General features: G+C 43.2%; 1 protein-coding gene across 2 annotated transcripts in view; it reads left to right on the forward strand.

Annotated features, from left to right (window-relative positions):
• DIPK2B (divergent protein kinase domain 2B) overlaps nucleotides 1-20788 on the forward strand; it is a 60435-nt gene that overhangs the window by 11393 nt on the left and 28254 nt on the right. For both annotated transcript variants that reach the window (XM_060182506.1, XM_007528214.2), the window contains exon 2: nucleotides 3929-4193. In XM_060182506.1, coding sequence (XP_060038489.1) covers nucleotides 3929-4193 — 265 coding nt within the window. The remainder of the gene's footprint in view (nucleotides 1-3928; nucleotides 4194-20788) is intronic.

Genomic DNA, 20788 nt, shown 5'->3' on the forward strand with positions numbered 1-20788 from the left:
AGCAAGGGCTGGGGCCAGGGCATGGCACACCTGGTTGAATTCACACATTACTATTCATAAGGATCTAGGTCCAAATCCCCAGTTCAACCCTCTCTGGAGAATCTTCACAAACAGTGAAGCAATGCTGCAGGTGTCTCTCTTTCTCTCTCCCTCACTAGCTCCTCCTCTCCTCTCAGTTTCTCACTGTCTTATCAAATAGAAAAAAAAAAAAAGGAAGGAGGAGAAGGAGAAAGAGAAGGAGGAGAAGGAAAAGGAGGAGGAGAAGAAGAAGAAGAAGAAGAAGAAGAAGAAGAAGAAGAAGAAGAAGAAGAGGAAGAGGAGGAGGAGGAAGAGGAAGAGGAAGAGGAAGAGGAAGAGGAAGAGGAAGAAGAAGAAGAAGAAGAAGAAGAAGAAGAAGAAGAAGAAGAAGAAGAAGAAGAAGAAGAAGAAGAAGAAGAAAGAGGAGGAGGAGGAGAGGAACAGAAAGGGGAAATACAAAGCACAACTTAGACTGGTGGTATATTGCACCCAAGCAAAGAACTCCCAGGAAGTAGGGCAGAAAGGGGGTAGGAAGGAGGATGGTCTTTCAAGTTCTGGTACACAATGATAGACCAGATTAGGGAGTAAAGTGTTTTGCAGACACATATCTTGGTAAGACAAGAATGTACCCCTGCGCCAACAACTGTACTGTAAATCATTAACCTCCCAATAAAAGGGGGAGGACGGGGAAAAGAAGAAGAAAGAGAAATAGGGCAGACTATCAATCATTAAGATTGCAAGCTCTGGAGCCTTGAATTACCACTTGCTTCAACTTTAATTATAGAACTTTGAGCGGATTACTTAACTGCCCTGTACCTCACTGCATGGTAGATAATAGAGCTGATATCGTGACTGTGTGGAAAGGTTAAACTGACTGGTACACTCAGGTTTTCCATAATTGTTGTTAGATAATTATAAAAGCAATGATAAGAGATAATGATAAAAGGAACAAAAAAGAGATAGTTGTAAATCCTTAGTCACAGGCCCTTCAGAGAGGTTGAATTCCAATAAGTAAAAGCAGCTGCAGGAAGCAGGTAGAAAATTGTCATGGGGGCCCTTGGTCCTTTCTTATCCTCCCTGAGGTGCTCATCTCTGATGCTAGAGCTCAAAGCTGGGCCACACACAGGCAAGGCAGGTGCCCTACGTGGTGAGCTGCCTCTCCAATGCTCTGATAATGTTCTTGAAGGGAATTATTTTCTAATCGGATGTTTGTCATTTCATAGTGGTTTAGAAGACTATAAGGTCAGGGGGCAGGTGGTCACACACCTGGTTAAGTTCACAAGGACCAGGGTTCGAGCCCCCAGTCCCCATCTGTAGGGGGAAAGCTTTGCAGGTGGTGAAGCAGCGCTGGAGGTGTCTGTTTCTCTCACTCTCTATAGCCCCCTTCCCTCTTGATTTCTGGCTTTCTCTATCCAATAAATAAAGATGATAATAAAAAAGAGAAGACTATAAGGTCAAAGGGGTATAGATCCACACCATACCCACCACTTAAGTTCTTGAATAGCAGTATTTATGCCTGCTGCCATTACAATTTGAATGGTCCTGCATTACAATAGGTGCTTGTTGACGATTTCAGCCAGAGGATCTTCTTTGAAAAGCTCAAAGTCACTGAGGGTAAATCTGTATCATATCAGTGAGAAAAAAAAAAAAAAAAGAGCAGTCAAGGGTTTGGGGCTAATCCAAATGTTAATTCCTCCAAAACTCATCTTTATAAAGTCCAATCAGAAGAATTTAGGCATTCTTGTTTAAATTAGATAACATGTCTTTTTTTTTTAGGACAGAGAGAAATGGAGAAAGGAGGGGAGGACAGAGAGGGGGAGAGAAAGACAGACACCTGCAGATCTGCTTCACCACCTGTGAAGCGACCTCCCTGCAGGTGGGGAGCCGGGGGCTAGAACTGGGATCCTTCCGCTGTGCTACCACCCGACTCCCGATAACATGTCTTCTAAGCCTAATTTTCACTTGCAAGTGGCCCACTATTATCAATAAGGTTCTATTTAGTAGCAATCTAGCAGAAAGTGTAGATGAAATCACACACCCAAACACACACACACCCAGTTTAAGACACACATAGATGTGATCATATTTGTAATGGTGCATACGCATATTGTATACGCTTACTTATAAGTATATAGACACATGAATACATATGTGCATGGTGTACCTGAGTATGTGTGTGTGTGTGTGTGTGTATGTGTGTGTGTGTGTGTGTGCACTTTGTAGAAATATAAGTTTGAGGGCTTATGCAGCAAACTTTTTTAAAGCCATTTTTGGTTTTGATTAGTAGTGAGCTACAATATTGTAAGATTACAGGGTATATAGTTTCACACTGAATCCACCACCAAAGCTCTTCAACAATAACTGCTAGCATTTTCACAAAATCTTAGTCATAATTTGTTTACTTCTGGGTTTGTGTTTTTTTTTAAGTTCATGTGTTTCAGTCCAATACCACAAATGAGTGAAACAATCCAGTAGCTATATTTCACCTCTTTACTTATTTCACTAAGCATAATCACCTCCAATTCCATCTATTTGGTTCCTAAGGGTACAATATTACCCTTTGGATTATGCAGCAAACTCTTGGGAGTACTTATCATGGGTGAGATGATCTTGTTTTGTTTATACAAAACGATAAGAAATCAGCAATGAGTGACAATAATAATAATAGTAATAATAGACAAACGTTTTCTTAGTAATTTTTCCATGCATAAAGCAGAAGGAGATTTAGCATTCCACCCTAATGGTAATGTCTGCACATAACTGGAAGAGTAACCGGCAAGAAGGTCAAGGTGAGGCCCAGGAAAATCAGCAGGGTCTATACCCCCTTCCCCAAGGAGGAAGGGGGACTGTCCACATCATTGTGTGGAATTATGCACTTCTTGAACCCCAGACAAGTTGGAATTTGGTGAGCATTTGGTAATTCGAGACTTGCTGGGTAGAGATGACTTAACTCTTTAGACCGAAAGCAAAATTGATGGGGTGACTTGGGGTATATCTGGAGAGGCAGTGGTCTCCACAGTGCAGGGGCATAAACCCCCTCAAAAGCCATGATTGTTGGTCAAAGGTGGGCTGTGACTAGAACCAGTAGAGAGAAGGGATCCACATAGCCCAGGCGTTGTAACCTACTTAGCAATGTTCTTTTTTTTTTTATTTTATTTTTACTTGTTTTTCCCTTTTGTTGCCCTTGTTGTCTTTTTTTTGTTGTTGTTGTTGTTGTTGTTTGCTGTGGTTGTTGTTGTTATTATTGATGTCGGCATTGTTGGACAGGACAGAGAGAAATGGAGAGAGAAGGGGAAGACAAAGAGGGGGAGAGAAAGATAGACACCTGCAGGCCTGCTTCACCACCTATGAAGCGACTCCCCTGTAGGTGGGGAGCAGGGGTCTCAAACCGGGATCCTTATGCCGGTCTTTGCACTTCGTGCCACATGTGCTTAACCCACTGTGCTACCTCCCGATTCCCCTTAGCAATGTTCTGTCTGACCTTAAATAAGGTACTTCATAGATGCCTCAGTTTTCACATTTGTCAGATGATGGTAGGGTAGCAGAAAAACCCACGTTTCCAGAGTGTGTGAAACTGTCACTACATATGTTCAGAAAGTTACAGTACTGCTGTGTCATTTGGGTGCAGGGGGTAAACTTTGTATCTGATGATATGTACTTCCTTCACCTTTTCTGACATCGCATCTATACTGTCCTAACCTTGAGGAAACAAAAGTGGTTCCCTCACAGAAAGAGTTTGGAGGAACTCAGTCTAAGGTGGAGAAATGGATCTGGTTGGATGTCATCTTCTTCCTGATAGTCTCAGGACCTTTGTTGTCTTCTGGCTCTGGCAATTCAGCTAATTTATACTTAACCCCTACTTTGTCCCTCCAAATGAGCATGTCAGATCCTAAAAGGTGCATTCTTCCAGATTTGACAACTGGCCGACCTCCCCCCTGGAACTGCCTCCAGACAACTTGCCTTTCTACTTCGCAAATTATTCCGATGACTCCAAGACCTGGCGCCCGGTGGAGCTCTCCAGGTTGATCACCAAACACCAAAATGAGATCTCGGACCAGAGAATCTGTGCCTCTGTTGGGGCTCCGAAGACCTGCAGCATTGAGCGCATCCTACGGAAAACAGGAAGGTTCCAGAAATGGCTACAGGCTAAGCGTCTGACCCCAGACCTTGTGCAGGTGAGTGTGCGGGCCCTGAGAAGAAGAGGGGTGTGGAGAGCAGGAGTGAGTGGGTAGGAACTCTCCATCCTTCCTCTCACATCTCAGTCTGGGAAAACAGGTCCATAGCTTGGCTAAAGGGGGAAGAAACAATATAAAACCATAAAGTCACAAGTGACAAGACAGGAGCTAACCAAGGTTTAGAAAGGTGGGCTCTTCCTATTGTCATCTTCCACTCTTTTTTTATAATTCTTTTATATTTATTTATTTTCCCTTTAGTTGCCCTTGTTGTTTTATTGTTATTATTTTTATTATTTTTATTATTATTATTTATTTTGTAGTTATTATTGTTGTTATTGATGCTGTCATTGTTAGATAGGATAGAGAGAAATGGAGAGAGGAGGGGAAGACAGAGACGGGGAGAGAAAGATAGACACCTGCAGACCTGCTTCACCACCTGTGAAGCGACTCCCCTGTAGGTGAGGAGCCGGGGGCTGGAACCGGGATCCTTCAGCCGGTCCTTGCACTTCGCACCACGTGCAGTTAACCCACTGAGCTACCGCCTGCCTCCCCTTCCACTCTTTATAATGTGACTCTCCATGACTATTTAGGAAACACTTCCAGCTGCCACCTCTTGTCTGAAGATTTAAGGGGATGACCCTCAACACTCCTCCACCCACCCCACCTCACCCCCCCACACACAGATCTTCTTAATTTATCTATAACCCCCAGAATGCACTCTTTCTTTTGGAAGCTCTCCCTTACATCCTGGTTCAGTGTAGAAAGCCCACTTTGAAAACCAGCTTCCTCTTCTCTCTCTTTTGAACAGTTTAACATTTTGTTTTATTGTTTTTATTTTCTTTTTCTTTTTTAATTAAATTTCATTTTATTATTACAACTTATTCTTTTTTACCAGAGCATTTCTCAGCTCTGGCTTATGGTAGTCCTGGGGAATGAACTTGGGACTTTTGGTGCCTCAGGCATGAAAGGCGTTTTGCAGAACCATTATGCTATTTTCCAGCCCTATTTTTCTTTTTTATTTTGATAAGACAGAGAGAAATTGAGAGTGGATGGGGTAAATAGAGAGGGAGAGAGGAAGAGAGGTTCTTGCAACACTACTTCATCACTCACAAAGCTCCACCCACCCCCGCAGGTAGGGACAGGGGACTTGAGCCTGGATCCGTGTGCATAGTAATATGTGTGCTTAACAGTGCATCACCACCTGTCCCCCACCCCCTTCTCTTTCCTTTCCCCACTGTAAAGAAGACCCAAACTTCAGTCACAACAGAAGCTGACTATCACTATACACTCGGAGAGCTCCAACCCACTCCCAAAAGTAGACTTCCTTTGGGACACAGCACATTCTAATATTGTACCTTGGGCTGCTGCTGCACGTTGTCTCTAGTACCATCTCTCTTCTTCCAATTCATCACAGTCATGTACCACACACACATACCCCACTGAGCCTCTTGGGGCAGAAGAGTCCACCTCTTTGGGGGGGGGGGGAGCATGTGAAAAAATGTGTGAGCATGCGCAAAGCTGTTGAATTATATACCTGAAGGTAGTTGAAGTGGTAAATTTTATATTATGTGACTTTTGCCTCGATAAGAAAAAAGTGTAGGACCCAAGTTAAAAAGGTAAAAGGAAGGAAGGAAGGAAGGAAGGAAGGAAGGAAGGAAGGAAGGAAGGAAGGAAAGAAGGAAAGAAGGAAGGATTCTGTAATCTTGTGACTTGATTCCAGAAGAACTCAGTCAGATGATGGGCAGCTAAGCTTTTTAGTTCATTGCTGGGATATTAACAACCCACAGCATTTCTTTTTTTTTTTCTTCCTCTTTTTTTTTTCCTTTTTTTTTTAATAATTTATTTCTTTATTGGGGAATTAATGTTTTACATTCAACAGTAAATACAATAGTTTGTACATGCATAACATTCCCCAGTTTCCCATTTAACAATACAACCCCCACTATGTCATTCATCATCTTTCATGGACCTGTATTTTCCCCACCCACCCACCCACCCCAGAGTCTTTTACTTTGGTGTAATACTCCAATTCCATTTCAGGTTCGACTTGTGTTTTCTTTTCTAATCTTGTTTTTCAACTTCGGCCTGAGAGTGAGATCATCCCATATTCATCCTTCTGTTTCTGACTTATTTCACTCAACATGATTTTTTCAAGGTCCATCCAAGATCGGCTGAAAACGGTGAAGTCACCATTTTTTACAGCTGAGTAGTATTCCATTGTGTATATATACCACAGCTTGCTCAGCCACTCATCTGTTGTTGGACACCTGGGTTGCTTCCAGGTTTTGGCTATTACAAATTGTGCTGCCAAGAACAACATATGTGTACACAGGTCTTTTTGGATGGATGTGTTGGGTTCCTTAGGATATATCCCCAGGAGGGGAATTGCAGGGTCATAGGGTAGGTCCATTTCTAGCCTTCTGAGAGTTCTCCAGACTGTTCTCCACAGAGGTTGGACCAATTGACATTCCCACCAGCAGTGCAGGAAGGTTCCTTTGACCCCACACCCTTTCCAGCATTTGCTGATGTTACCTTTTCTGATGTCTGACATTCTCACAGGAGTGAAGTGATATCTCATTGTTGTCTTGATTTGCATTTCTCTGACAATCAGAGACTTGGAGCATTTTTTCATGTGTTTCTCAGCCTTTTGGATCTCTTCTGTGGTGAATATTCTGTCCAAGTCCTCCCCCCATTTTTGTATGGGGTTATTTGTTGTCTTGTTGTTGAGTCTGGCAAGCTCTTTATATGTGTTGGTTATTAAACTCTTATCTGATGTATGGCATGTAAAGATCTTCTCCCATTCTGTGAGGGGTCTCTTGGTTTGGGTATGGTTTCTTTTGCTGTGAAGAAGCTTTTTAATTTGATGTAGTCCCATAGGTTTATACTTGCCTTAGTCTTCCTTATGATTGGATTCGTTTCATTGAAAATGTCTTTAAAATTTATGCGGAAAAAAGTTCTGCCAATATTTTCCTCTAAGTATCTGATAGTTTCTGGTCTAACATCCAAGTCCTTGATCCACTTGGAATTTACTTTTGTATTTGGTGAAATACAGTGATTCAGTTTCATTCTTCTGCATGTTTCAACCCATTGTTTCCAACACCATTTGTTGAAGAGACTCTGCTTTCCCCATGTAATAGTCTGGGCCCCTTTGTCAAAGATTAGATGTCCATACGTGTGGGGCCTTGTTGTATGCTTTACATTGGGTTCTAGTTCTCCCCCGCCAAGAGAATTGGATCAGTCCAGTTAATTTCGCGGGCTGCTTGGCCCCGCCCCAAGGAACCCCGAGAGAGGGTTCCTGAGTTCGAGAGTGCCAGAGTTGCAGAGTTCCTGAGTTCCTGAGTTCCTGAGTTCCAGAGAGAGAGTGGCAGAGTTAGACAGTGCTGGGTGCCGCTGCGGGGGCAAAGAGGCAGCAGAGAGTTCCTGAGTTCCAGAGTGCAGAGTTCGAGAGTAAGAGGGAGTGCTTGTGCTGCCGCAAAGAGACAGCAGAGTTCTGTTTGGTGATTAGTTTGTCTTAGTTTATGAATCGTTGTTCCTGAATAAAGAAATACAGCTTCCCTGCCCAGCCGTTGTCTCTGGTCGTCTCTGTTACCCGCCCGTGAAGCTAGCCCTGCCGGCTAGAGCCAACGAATTTTAACAACAAATGGTGCCCACGTGGACCTGACCTGCGCATCTCTCAGATAAGTGAAGACAATTTGGCTACCTATGCACTATGGCCTTCTCTTCTGCTTGTGAAGAGATCTCCAAAGGCCTCTGCTCTTTCTTCACGAGACTGTTTTGCTGTTTCTGGAACATTTATCTCTGGACCACTCTGTGGTTTCCACTCGCTCGGGCGAACTCAGAACAGCCAGCGGGAAGAGCCAGCGGGCGGGAGGCGAGGCGCGAAGCTGCCGTTTCCACCTGGTTAAACAGCCAGCCAGCCAGCTGTGCCCAGACAACCCCGCGCACCCCGCAGCCCCGCAGCCCCGCAGCCCACAGGAGCCCGATGCCACCACACAAGAGCCCGATGCCAACACGCAAGAGCCCGAGGCCAGCCCACAGGAGCTGGCTCTCCACCACTTGGCGCAGGGCACTGGATGCGTGATCCCTCCACGCTGCTCGGCCACTGCGAGCAGGGCAGCAGACATGGCAGGGCCATGGGGCAGGGCCGCGGCGGTCTATCATGGCCGCCACCCCTGGGCACCTAGGCCCACACCTTCTACAAAACTGGCCCGCCTGCCCTCTTGCTATAAATTCTAGAACCATCCCGGGCCTCCCGGACCCCCGGGCTCCCTGCCGAAACTGGGCACACGAGATCTCCAGCTGCCGGTCCGGTCTGAAGGCAGACAAGCTAGAGTACGCAGAGATTTGTGCAGAGATCACAACCTGCAATTCCTAAAAGTGAAGCTGCGTGGGAAGCCACCTCCGGATGGTGAACCCCCCCCCAATAACTAAGACAGTACAGATTTAAATTCGTGTTTAAAATGACATGTCTTCGTAACAAAGGTTTCTCTCCTTGTGTATTAATGACCATGTTTATGTGTATGTTTAAAGTTTGGTAAACAATAGCTTTAAGGCTAAATTCTTACTAGTCAAAGTTAAATGAAAAAGGTTTTCAACGTAATTCTCATAAAGATAAAAATTAACTTACATTTAAAGTCTGAGGTAAAAATTAGTTAACAATCAATATATTTTAACTAAGTTGGTCTAAACAAAAGGTTAAATAGACTTGTTGATATGTAAAACTCTCCATTACCTTCTCTATTAGAAATGGTAGATCGCACAATGGCTATGCTAATTATTCTCATGCCTGAGGTTTCCTTTCCTGCCCACAACTAGGGTGTGTCTCCATCTTGAATGGGTGTAACAAAAGGTTAAAAGACGTTGTTGATATGTAAAAGTCTCAAATTCCTTCTCTATTAGAAACGTTGGATCGTGCAGTAGATATGCTAATAACAAGTTTTGTTTCATAGTAAGTAAATTGCAGCCAGTTGCCTTTGGGACTCTAGGCTGTTCCCCACCCCCATGCAAATGCCCGTCGAGGCAAGTAGCCCCCCAGAGGCAAGAAATGTTTTTTTTAAGCTGATAAAGTTTAGCCCACAGAGGCAGATATGGCCCCCTCAGGCCTTCCCTTAGCAACACACTGGTCTTGTTATTTGCTTGCATGTTTCTCCATGTTTGTGCCAGTTTCTTTTTATAAAAATGCCTGTACGATATAGGTTTATGTTCACCCCACACCCTTGATACTGTAGCCATTTAGTTAAAAGAAAAGAGGGAATTGTTGTATGCTTTACATTGGGTTCTAGTTCTCCCCCGCCAAGAGAATTGGATCAGTCCAGTTAATTTCGCGGGCCACTTGGCCCCGCCCCAAGGAACCCTGAGAGAGGGTTCCTGAGTTTGAGAGTGCCAGAGTTGCAGAGTTCCTGAGTTCCTGAGTTCCAGAGAGAGAGTGGCAGAGTTAGACAGTGCTGGGTGCCGCTGCGGGGGCAAAGAGGCAGCAGAGAGTTCCTGAGTTCCAGAGTGCAGAGTTTGAGAGTAAGAGAGAGTGCTTGTGCCGCCGCAAAGAGACAGCAGAGTTCTGTTTGGTGATTAGTTGGTCTTAGTTTATGAATCGTTGTTCCTGAATAAAGAAATACAGCTTCCCTGCCCAGCCATTGTCTCTGGTCATCTCTGTTACCCGCCCGTGAAGCTAGCCCTGCCAGCTGGAGCCTCCGAAATTTAACAACAGGGCCTCATTTCTGGGCTCTCAATTCTATTCCACTGGTCAGTGTGTCTGTTCATGTTCCAGTACCAAGCAGTTTTGATGACAATGGCCCTATAATACAGTTTGAGATCTGGGAGTGTGATGCCTCTGGTTCTGTTCTTTTTTCTCAAGATTGTTTTGGCAATTCTAGGTCTTTTCTGGTTCCAGATAAACATTTGTAGCATTTTTTCTATTCTCCTAAAAAATGTGCTTGGGATCTTGATGGGGATAGCATTAAATTTGTGGATGGCTCTGGGTAGTATATTGATTTTGATGATGTTAATTCTTCCAACCCATGAACATGGAATATCTTTCCACTTCTTTGTGTCTTTTTCAATTTCTTTGAGTAGTGATTCATAATTTTCAGTATACAAGTCTTTCACTTCTTTGGTTAGGTTTACTCCTAGATATTTTATTGTTTTTGTTGCTATAGAAAAAGGAACTGATTTCTGGATTTCAATTTCTTCTAACTTAGTGTTTGCATAGAGGAATGCCACTGACTTTTGAATGTTAATTTTATAGCCTGACACATTACTGTATTGCCTGATGATTTCCAAAAGCTTCTTGCTGGATTCCTTAGGTTTTTCCATGTATACTATCATGTCATCTGCAAATAAGGAGAGTTTGACTTCTTCTCTTCCAATCTGTATGCCTTTAATTCCTTGCTCCTGCCTGATTGCTATGGCAAGAACTTCCAACACTATGTTGAATAGTAATGGTGATAGTGGGCAGCCCTGTCTAGTACCTGATCTGAGTACCATCGAGTATGATGTTGGCTGTAGGTTTGCTATATATAGACTCCACTATCTTCAGGAATTTTCCATCTATTCCCATTTTTTGTAGTGTTTTTATTATAAAGGGATGTTGTATTTTGTCAAAGGCTTTCTCTGCATCTATTGATATGACCATGTGGTTTTGGGTCTTGCTTTTGTTGATGTGGTGGATCACATTGATTGATTTACGTATATTAAACCAACCTAGCATGCCTGGGATAAACCCCACTTGGTCATGATGAACAATCTTTTTGATATACTGCTGTATCCGGTTGGCTAGAATTTTGTTCAATATTTTCGCATCTATGTTCATCAGAGATATTGGTCTGTAGTTTTCTTTTTTGGTTGTGTCCCTGTCTGCTTTTGGTATCAGCATGATGTTGGCTTCATAGAAGCTGGCAGGGAGTATTCCAGTGTCTTCAATCTTCTGGAAGACTTTTAAAAGTAGAGGTATTAGTTCTTCTTTAAAAGTTTTGTAGAATTCATTTGTAAAACCATCTGGTCCAGGACTTTTATTTTTGGGAAGATTTTTGATAACTGTTTCAATTTCATTAGCTGTGATGGGCCTGTTCATGTTATCCACTTCCTCTTTACTTAGTTTTGGAAGTTGGTAGGTATCTAGGAAATCATTCATTTCTTCCAGGTTCTCTAGCTTGGTGGCATATAGTTGTTCATAGAAGCCTCACATGATATGTTGAATTTCTGCAGTGTCTGTTGTGATATCTCCTCTTTCATTTACTATCCGATTTATTTGGGTCTTCTCCCTTTTTTGTTTTGTGAGTCTGGCTAATGGTTTGTCGGTTTTGTTTACTCTTTCAAAGAACCAACATTTACTTTCGTTGATCTTTTGTATGGTTTTCCTATTCTCAATGTTATTTATTTCTGCCCTAACTTTAGTGATTTCTGTCCTTCTGGTTGCTTTAGGATTCCTTTGTTGTTCTTCTTCTAGGTCTTTAAGATGTGCAATCAGGCTGTTTATTTGTGCCTTTTCTTGTTTCCTAATGTGTGCTTGTATAGCTATGAACTTCCCTCTTAGGACTGCTTTAGCTGTGTCCCAAATATTTTGATAGCTTGTGTCTTCATTTTCGTTGAACTCTCAAAACATTTTGATTTCTTCCTTGATTTCCTCTTTGACCCAGAAGTTGTTAAGAAGTGTACTGTTGAGCTTCCACATTTTGGGACTGTTACTAATCTTTTGTTGATTGTTAAGTGTTAGTTTAATTCCACTGTTGTCTGAGAAGATGCTTGGGATGATTTCAGTGCTCTTGAATTGGCTGATGCTGTCTTTGTGGCCTAACATATGGTCTATCCTTGAGAATGATCCATGTGGATTTGAGTAAAATGTGTATTCCAGTTTCTTGGGATGAATGACTCTGAAAATGTCCAGTAGTTCTAGTTTATCTATCTCTTCATTTAGCTCCCTTATGTCTTTACTGATTTTCTTCCTGGATAATCTGTCAAGTTGAGAGAGTGGGGTGTTGAAGTCCCCTACTATGATTGTGTTACTGTTAATATATTGCTGTAGCTCTTTCAGTAGAAGTTTGATGTATTTAGATGGCTTCTCGTTGGGTGCATAGATATTAATAATTGTTAAGTCCTCTTGATTGACTGATCCTCTGAGCATTAAGTAGTGTCCATTCCTATCTTTTTTAATCTTATCTATTTTAAAGTCTATCATGTCAGATATGAGAATAGCTGTTCCTGCCCTTTTTTGTGGGCCATTGGCTTGTATGATAGTTATCCATCCTTTCACTTTAAGTCTGTGTTTGTCTTGTTGAGTTAGGTGAGTTTCCTGTAGACAACATATTGTTGGGTTGTGTTTTCTGATCCATCTTCCTACTCTGTGTCTTTTAATAGGTGAATTCAGGCCATTGACATTTATTGATATCAAAGACTGAAGATATTTTAACGCCATTCTTGAAGAGTTTTAGAGTGTTTTGATATATGTCCTATTTGTGGTGGTCTGGTTGTTTATAGGAGACCTTTCAGAACTTCTTTCAGGGCAGGCTTGGTGATGGTTGCTTCCTTCAACTGTTGCTTGTCTGAGAAGGTTTTGATGCTTCCATCTAGTCTGAATGACAGTCTAGCAGGATATAGTATTCTTGGCTGAAAGCCTTTCTCATTGAGCACTCGATAGATATCTTGCCATTCTCTTCTGGCCTGTAGTGTTTGTATGGAGAAGTCTGCTACTAATCTTATGGGTTTCCTTTGTAGGTAACTCTTTGTTTTTCTCTTGCAGCCTTGAGGATCCTTTCTTTATCCTTATTCCTTTCCATTCTAAGTATGACATGTCTTGGTGTCTTTAGGTCTGGGTTAATTCTGTTTGGGACCCTCTGGGCTTCTTGAATCTTTATGTCTTTGGTGTTGTCTAGACTAGAGAAATTTTCAGCTATTATGGCCTGGAGAATGCTTTCTTCCTCTCCTTCTCTTTCTTCCTCTGGTAAGCCAATAATGCGTATATTGTTTCTTTTGAAGTCATCCCATAGGACTCTGTTGTTGTTTTCAGCATCTCTTAATCTCTTTTTGAGATCTCTTACTTCTTTTTTAGTTGTCTCTAATTCATCCTCAATCTTACTAATTCTGTCTTCAGCCTCATAGATTCTATTCTCTCTGCCCTCTACTGCTTTCTGGAGTTCATCTATTTTGTTGCCCTGCTCTGATACTGTTTTAGCTTGTTCAGCTAGTTGCCTTCTTAGCTCAGAGATTTCAGCTTTCAGCTCTCTAATAACCATGAAATTATTAGAATTTTCTTCCATATTCTCATTTGTTGTTCCTGCATTTCTGATTACAATTTTTTCAAATTCTTTACTCACTCCTGTTATTATTTCCTTAGGTAATGTTTGGATATTGAACTCGTTGTTTTGTGCTTCACCCTCTGGAGGACTTTTAGCTGGACTCTTGTCCTGGTTCGAGTCTCCAATATTTTTTCTTGTTGTTTTAACCATTTTATATATTATGTTATGAGTTCCCTTTATCAGTACTTTTCAAATTATTGATCACTATTGCCTGGATTGACTTGTGTCTAAGTAATTTAATTAAAGGGTTTACCGTGTTGGAAGTTAACAGTTTTTTCAATCCCTGAGTTGGAGCTCAGTGGTGTAAAAGCCTTGTTTTTTTCCTTCCCTGTAGGTTATGGGAGCCTGAGGGCTTTTAAACTATCAATAGGCTTCTTATCTTAATCACTGACTCCTGACCAAGAGATAAAGCAGGGTGTGGCAGAGATAATCCAGTGGTTATGCAAAGAGACTTTCACAGCCCCTCAGCTATGCCAAGGAGGTACAGGTCTTCTCCTGAGTTTCCCGGTTAGATCTCTGTCCCCTGGTGTCCCTCCCTGTTGCTGCTCCAGTTTCTGAGGGTAGTAGCAATGGAGACTCAGAGTTGCACTTGGTGAGTCTCTGGGGAGTCCTTTCCTCCATTCAGCTGTCCCCTTGTTGTGGAGCAGACTGGAGGTGGTGTCTCCACTGACAAACTGTCGAACTGTTAGCAGTCACTTAATCTCTCCTTAGGCCCCTCTCTCCTCTCTGTCACCAGCCACGCGTGTTTGTGCTCACGGGTGATTTACTGGGTTCCTGTGGTCATTCTAGTCCTGTCTTGTTTCGGTCCGGGTGGTCTCCTTTGGTATTCCTAGTTGACCCGGGAGAGGAGAGGAGAGGAGAGAAAGCTATCTGCTGCTCGTAGCTCCGCCTCCGGAAGTCGAATCCTCCAACCCACAGCATTTCTGTTAGCCTTCCAACAACCACATGCAAACTCAATATTACAGTGTGTCTCTGGTTCTCACTAGCCTATCACATGACTGTCTCAGACCTCTCTTTTTTCTCTTCTTTTTTTTTCCCCTGCCACCAAGATTATTTTGGAAGCTCGTTGCCTGCACTACTCCACCACTCCCAACTGCCATTTTTTACTTTCCTCTAAATGGAGTTTAAAAGACATAGAGAAGGGGAAAAGGAGGTCCAGGAGGTAGTGCAGTGGATAAAGTCTTGGACTCTCAAGCATGAGGTCCCAAGTTCAATCCCCATTAGCACATGTGCCAAAGTGATGCTCCCATTCATCCCCTTTTTATCTCTCTTTCTCTCTGTCTCTCTCTCCCTCCCTCCCTATTTATCTCAATAATAAATAAATTGTTTCTTAAAAAAAAATCAGAAAGAGAGATGCCGCAACATTACTTACCAAGCTTTCCTCCCTGCAGGCACTCCCACGTGGTGGCCTGGAATTCAAGCCTGTGTCTTTGTGAATTCTATTGTGTATGCTTTACTGGGTGAGCTACCTGCCGGCCTGCTATCCCAGACTTTTCCCTCCACCAAACCCAGAGACAGCCCCAGAATCTTTATCAGTTATGTTCTAAGTGCCATGGCTTCAGGTGGAATTCAAGGTGAATTCTATTTCTGCTTGTACATTTTTAAATATATATATATATTTAAAAATATATATTATTTATTAATTAATAATATTACATATTATTTATTATTGTGTAGAGACAGAAATTTAGAGGGGAGAGGGAGATACCTACAACCCTGCTTCACCACTTGTGAAGCTTTCCCCCCTGCAGGTGGGGACCAGGGGCTTGAACCCAGGTCCTTGTGCACTTAACTAGGTGTGCCACCACCTGATCCCTTTCTTTTTTTTTTTTTCAACCAGAGCACTACTCTGCTTTGGCTTGTTGGGACTGAACTTTGGACTTTGGAGCCTCAGGCACGAGAGTCTCTTTGCCTAACCATCGAGTGTCTATTCAGCCTAGATCTGGCCAAATAATTCTGTCTGATTTTTCTGATTGTCTGGCAGGAGTCCTAATTTCAAGATTGGATATCATTACATTTTTCTGTTTATATGGAATTTTCTGGGGCAGACTGGGGGAGTATTATAAGATGGACTGTAGAGGAACTTGCCTGGTCCTTCAACTCATAAGGCCAACATCAGCTCAGTCGGCTAGTTGTCTAATTAGACAATGCCAAGGATTGTCTCTGCTGTCTGTGCTAACTTAAGTGACTTTTCCTTGATTTACTCAGGAATAACTTTCCAACACGGATGTAGGCCAGAGCCCTCTAGTGTGAACACCTGCAATGTGTCCACTGGTGAGGGAGAGAGGGGGACCCCAAGAATTCACAAGTTGCCTTGGCATGGCAGAGAAGAACGGAAACCAGGCAATGAAATAAAAGAAAATGGAAGATCTGACTAGGAAAAGGAAGGATCTGACTAGGCTGAAAGCCCTCCAACATTGATTACCTGTCAACCTGAGTGACAAGCCCCGTCATCAACATCAGAGGCTTAAGTCACTGTGGCTCCTTTCCTGTTGTGTCAAGAACTTTTTTGTATTAAGAAGACTCTTTTTGAGCCCCAGGCAGAACATTGCAGGCAGGGCTTTCAAAGGAAGCAGGAGAGAACCAGGAATCAGGGAGAGGGTGAAACAAAGCTGTGTGTGTGTCTGTGTGTGTGTGTGTGTGTGTGTGTGTGTGTGTGTGTGTGTGTGTGTGTGTGTGTGTGATTTTATGCTAATAAAACTCTGACTTTTCTCCTCTGAAAGCAGCATTGTTCTGATGAGAATAACCCACAGCTGAAATTACTAGCGCACAAATAGAATCACAGCCAAGATCACCACCCAGAATTTTTATCATGATGTGCTTGCTTGCAAAACCACAAAGCAGGCTTCCTCTGCTATTATGCCTAGTGCAGAAAGGCAGCCCCCACTCAGCAGCGTATGGCTAATCAGAGGAAAACACATATCCTCTGTTGCTGCCCACCTCCTATTCCCTCAACTACCAGGTTCGGTCACAATTCTAAACACAGACCTGGTTACTTCCTCCAGTGGCAGCTGAAGACACAATATTTTCATGACCACAAGGCCTTTTTGCCCACTAGATGGCGGCATAGTGTGGTCAGGCCGGTGTTGAAATAAGTATGGCTAGAATTACCCTTCCTTTTTTTTTTTTTTTTGCAGGGGGTTGTTTGTTTATTTGGTTGGCTGGTTGGTTTTGTTTCTTAATAAACAGGAATAAAGAACTTGAGCAAATTAACCCAAATGCATGCTGTTTAATCAGAATGGGGGTTCAGAGGTAATTACCAAACAAGTAAAATTTACTTTTCCTTACATTTACTTCAAAAGTATTTAACATATGGAGGGGAAGATAGTGTCGTGGTTCTGCAAAAGATTTTCATGCCTGAGGCTCCAAGGTCCCAAGTTCGACTCCTGGCATCATAAGAAGGCAGAGATGAGCAGTGCTCTGGCAACAAATAAAATAAAATAAAATATTTAAAGGATGCTTACAAAACCTATTCTAGGTCCTAGGAAGATATTAGGGTATGGGGACAAGTCCCTGCAACCTATCTCCAAAGTACAAGAGACAGAACTGTCTCTTTCATTCATACCAGCACAGGATGGTTCACGATAAAGTCTTTGAATGAAGATGAAATTTATGACCTTGGGAGAACTACCGCAGTTTCCAATGGAGGGAATAGGGACACAGAAATCTGGTGGTGGGAATGGTGTGGAATTATATCCTTGTTATCTTATAATTTTGTAAATCAATATTAAATCACTAATATAAATAAATAAATAAATTCACAGATTTTCCAGGGGAAAAAAGTATAGATTTGGGGGCCCATCAGTAACACACCTGGTTGAGCGAACATGTTACAATATACAAGAACCCAGGTTCAAGTCTCTGGTCCCCACCTGCAGAGGGAAAGCTTCACAAGTGGTGAAGCAATGGTGTAGCTTCCTCTCTCTCTCTGTCTCTCTCTCTGTCTCTCTCTCTTTCTCTCTCTCTCTGAGTCTCCCTCTCCCTCTCAATCTCCCTCTTCCTCTCCCTCTCAGTCTCCCTCTCAATCTCCCTCTTCCTCTCCCTCTCAATCTCCTTCTCCCTCCCCCTCTCCTTTTCCTTCTCTCTCCGGGTGCTGATGGATCTGGAATGCAGAGTCCTCTTATCTTCATCCTATCACTTCTCCCCCGCTGGGAGTATGGATCAAGGTTGTTTATGGAGAACAGAAGATAGTAGTTCTGGCTCCTGTAGCTGCTTCTCCACTGAGCATGGGCTTTGACAGGTCGATCCATACGCCCAGCCTGTTTCTTTATTTTTTAATTCTTTTTTAAATATTTATTTAATTTATTTATTCCCTTTTGTTGCCCTTGTTTTTATTGTTGTAGTTATTATTGTTGTTATTGATGTCGTCGTTGTTGGATAGGACAGAGAGAAATGGAGAGAGGAGGGGAAGACAGAGAGGGGGAGAGAAAGACAGACACCTGCAGACCTGCTTCACCACTTGTGAAGCGACTCCCCTGCAGGTGGGGAGCCAGGGCTCAAACCGGGATCCTTATGCTGGTCCTTGCGCTTTGCGCCACCTGCGCTTAACCTGCTGCGCTACAGCCGACTCCCCCCCCCCCCCCCCCCCCCGCCGCAGCCTGTTTCTATCTTTCCCCAGTGGACCAGAATTCTGGAGATGCGAGGGTCCAGGACACACTGCTGACGCCATCTGCCCAGAGAAGTCGGGGTGGAGTCATGGTAGCGTCTGCAGCCTGGTGTCTGGAAGGTAGCATGACCTAAGTTGAGACAAGATGGTTAATGAACAGGAACCAGAAAGTAGGATCAGAGCAGGTGAGATTAGGGATTTTGGGCCTAGAAGAAAGCTAGGAGAACCATTTTAGGCGTGTTCCTAGGGGCATACAACTATAGTAGTGTTGCTTGCATTTGGTAGCTAGCCTGAGGTTGGATGAGAATATTGTCTGAGAGAATGGTGTCAGAGTGGAGAAAAGGGCTAGAAAGTTGGATTAGGGAAGGGAGTAGCTCCCATTCTTATAAAAAAAAAAATCATGGCTAAAATGGACTATTTACCCCCATCCGCCTGCTCTAGGACCCACATGGAAATACATATTTATATTTAGTGCCAGAGCCTGTGTAACCTCTAAATCCCTATTGGTCTGAGCTTATAGCTCATGGTCACATCCGAGGAACATTGCAGGCTGCTCTCATTTCAGGACCAGTTTTTTTCAAGTATCAGGGTAGGATACCCCCAACCTCCCTTCAGAGACTGGGTTTATCCCTACCATCATTGCTTTATGGTAGAGGCAAGGTCCTGAGAGGGCCCACAAGACACTGTTCCTTATGGAAGCGACCAGTGGTAGTGGAAAGAGGGACCCTTTAGAGGTCAAGGCCCATCATATGTGTATGGGAATCCAAGGATTCCCTAACTAGGCCCCCAGGTGATCAAATGGTGTGATGTTGACCAAACAGGCCATTATTAAGCGGGCCAGTCTCTTGCTCTTATTCAATTTTTGTAGTCTTTTCTTTATCTGATTATCTTAGATTTTCTCTCAGTTGTTTAGGAGTTGGGTATCATTTGTTGAGCCCAACCAGAGTTAGGTTTGGGGGATCTGTCTTCTTTGGGTCTTTCTGCTAGGCTGTACTGCTAATTTGGTCTAAATCCAATCAATGACAAAATTTATGATGCCTTCTTTAGGCATTTCAACCATTATTAAGCACTTTGACTTTGAGTTATATAATTGCCCCTTGTTTATGTATACGTGTACACCTGTAACCAGTACCCTAAACCCTAGCCTAACCTGGTATCTGTTACTTAGTTAAATGACGTGCCATCTAACACGGATGTAGGTGGTCCCATGTGTTAGGAAAAAATCTTATGGTTCTGTAAACCACTCTCGAAATCATGAATAAATTTGAAAAAAAAATCCTGGTGATTCCTCTTCTCTGACTGAAGCTTAACTGAAACAAGTTCTAGAAGCTCCTCAGAGGAGTAGATGAGAAGCAGCAGCCCCTTCACCCATCATACAAGCAGGAGGCTGTAGAGGGCTGTCCTGACTGACTATCCAAATTCTATCTGGGCTTCCTCGACCACAGGACCTTTGCATAGCAGAAGCCAGTGAGTTCTAGTGGATGTTTCTGCAAGTTTGTATGCATAAGCAGTTGGCTTCTGGACTTCTGATGTTAACAAAAAACAGGAAAACAAAAACCTGACAGCCCATAAAATGAAATGACCCAGTAGAAAATATGACCGGTTGTGACTTACCCGAATCAGAATGACAGAGCGTGAAACCAGGTGTTTCACTCAGCATCAGCTGCCCTGCCTGTTCCCACTGTCCGCTGAACTGCCTGCCACTGTGATTATTTCACCTGCCACCGTGAAAATCTTTCAGCAGTCTAAAAGTCCTTCAGTGGCAGAGCCTCAGGGCCCCAAAATGGGGGCAAATGGAGGCTGAGGGAAGTGGGGGGGAAGAGACACTCTAACGGTGTCTGACTGCCCCACTAAGCACAGAACCATAAGCTCCACCAAGTGACTCTGACTGCCGAAGGTTTAACAGCAAGGAGCACTAATAGACAAGGGGAAGTAATCCTGACCAGAGATCCTGTCACATAGACATCATAAGTGACAACTAAGTTGGGCACCCATGTACTCACAAAGACACATCTTCAAAAGAAACCATTTTCTTGGCTCTTCATCAGGGGGTTTCAAGGATCAGAAATGTCCTCAAATTAACGGAAGTGGAGCGGGGTTGGGGGGTGGGAGAAAGGGTTTTTAATCATGCTGGAGGTATATCCAACTATTGCCTCAGAGAACCTAGGAAGTTGTAAGATGCCTATCCTCCACTTCTGTCTTCAGAAGCAGCTTTATGCAATAAGCAATGCTGAGTTTGATCCTAAATGTCCTGGCACTCAAGATCACAGTGCCTTCTCCCACAGAAGCGTGAGAATTAACTAGTGCCACACAAGGCAAATCAGAGCGCACATTGCCTAAAAGAGAGCATGCATTTGATTATATTAGCTATGGTCTGTATTGCCATCTAGGCTTATCAAAGGTCGGCATATAGCCCGGTACTCAAGTCTGTCACCAGAAAGGACAACCTACCTGGTGGTGGCTCCCAAAGCACCTCAGAGGCTGGCATTCACCCTGTAAATTCACCAACCGGGAGCTGGCACTCGAATGAATTCTCCAGTGATGGGTTTAATAGGTGTGTAGTCAGTTGAACTTTCTACCAAGTGCTGAGGAGACAGTAGTGAATAGCAGAGGCCCCACTCTGAGGACTCCTATTTGGTCTTACCAAGCATGCACACAGAGGAGCCAAGTCTCGCTGACCAAGTGAGTCACAGAGTCAGCGA

The sequence above is a fragment of the Erinaceus europaeus genome, chromosome X (assembly GCF_950295315.1).
Source record: "Erinaceus europaeus chromosome X, mEriEur2.1, whole genome shotgun sequence".
NCBI lineage: Eukaryota > Metazoa > Chordata > Mammalia > Eulipotyphla > Erinaceidae > Erinaceus > Erinaceus europaeus.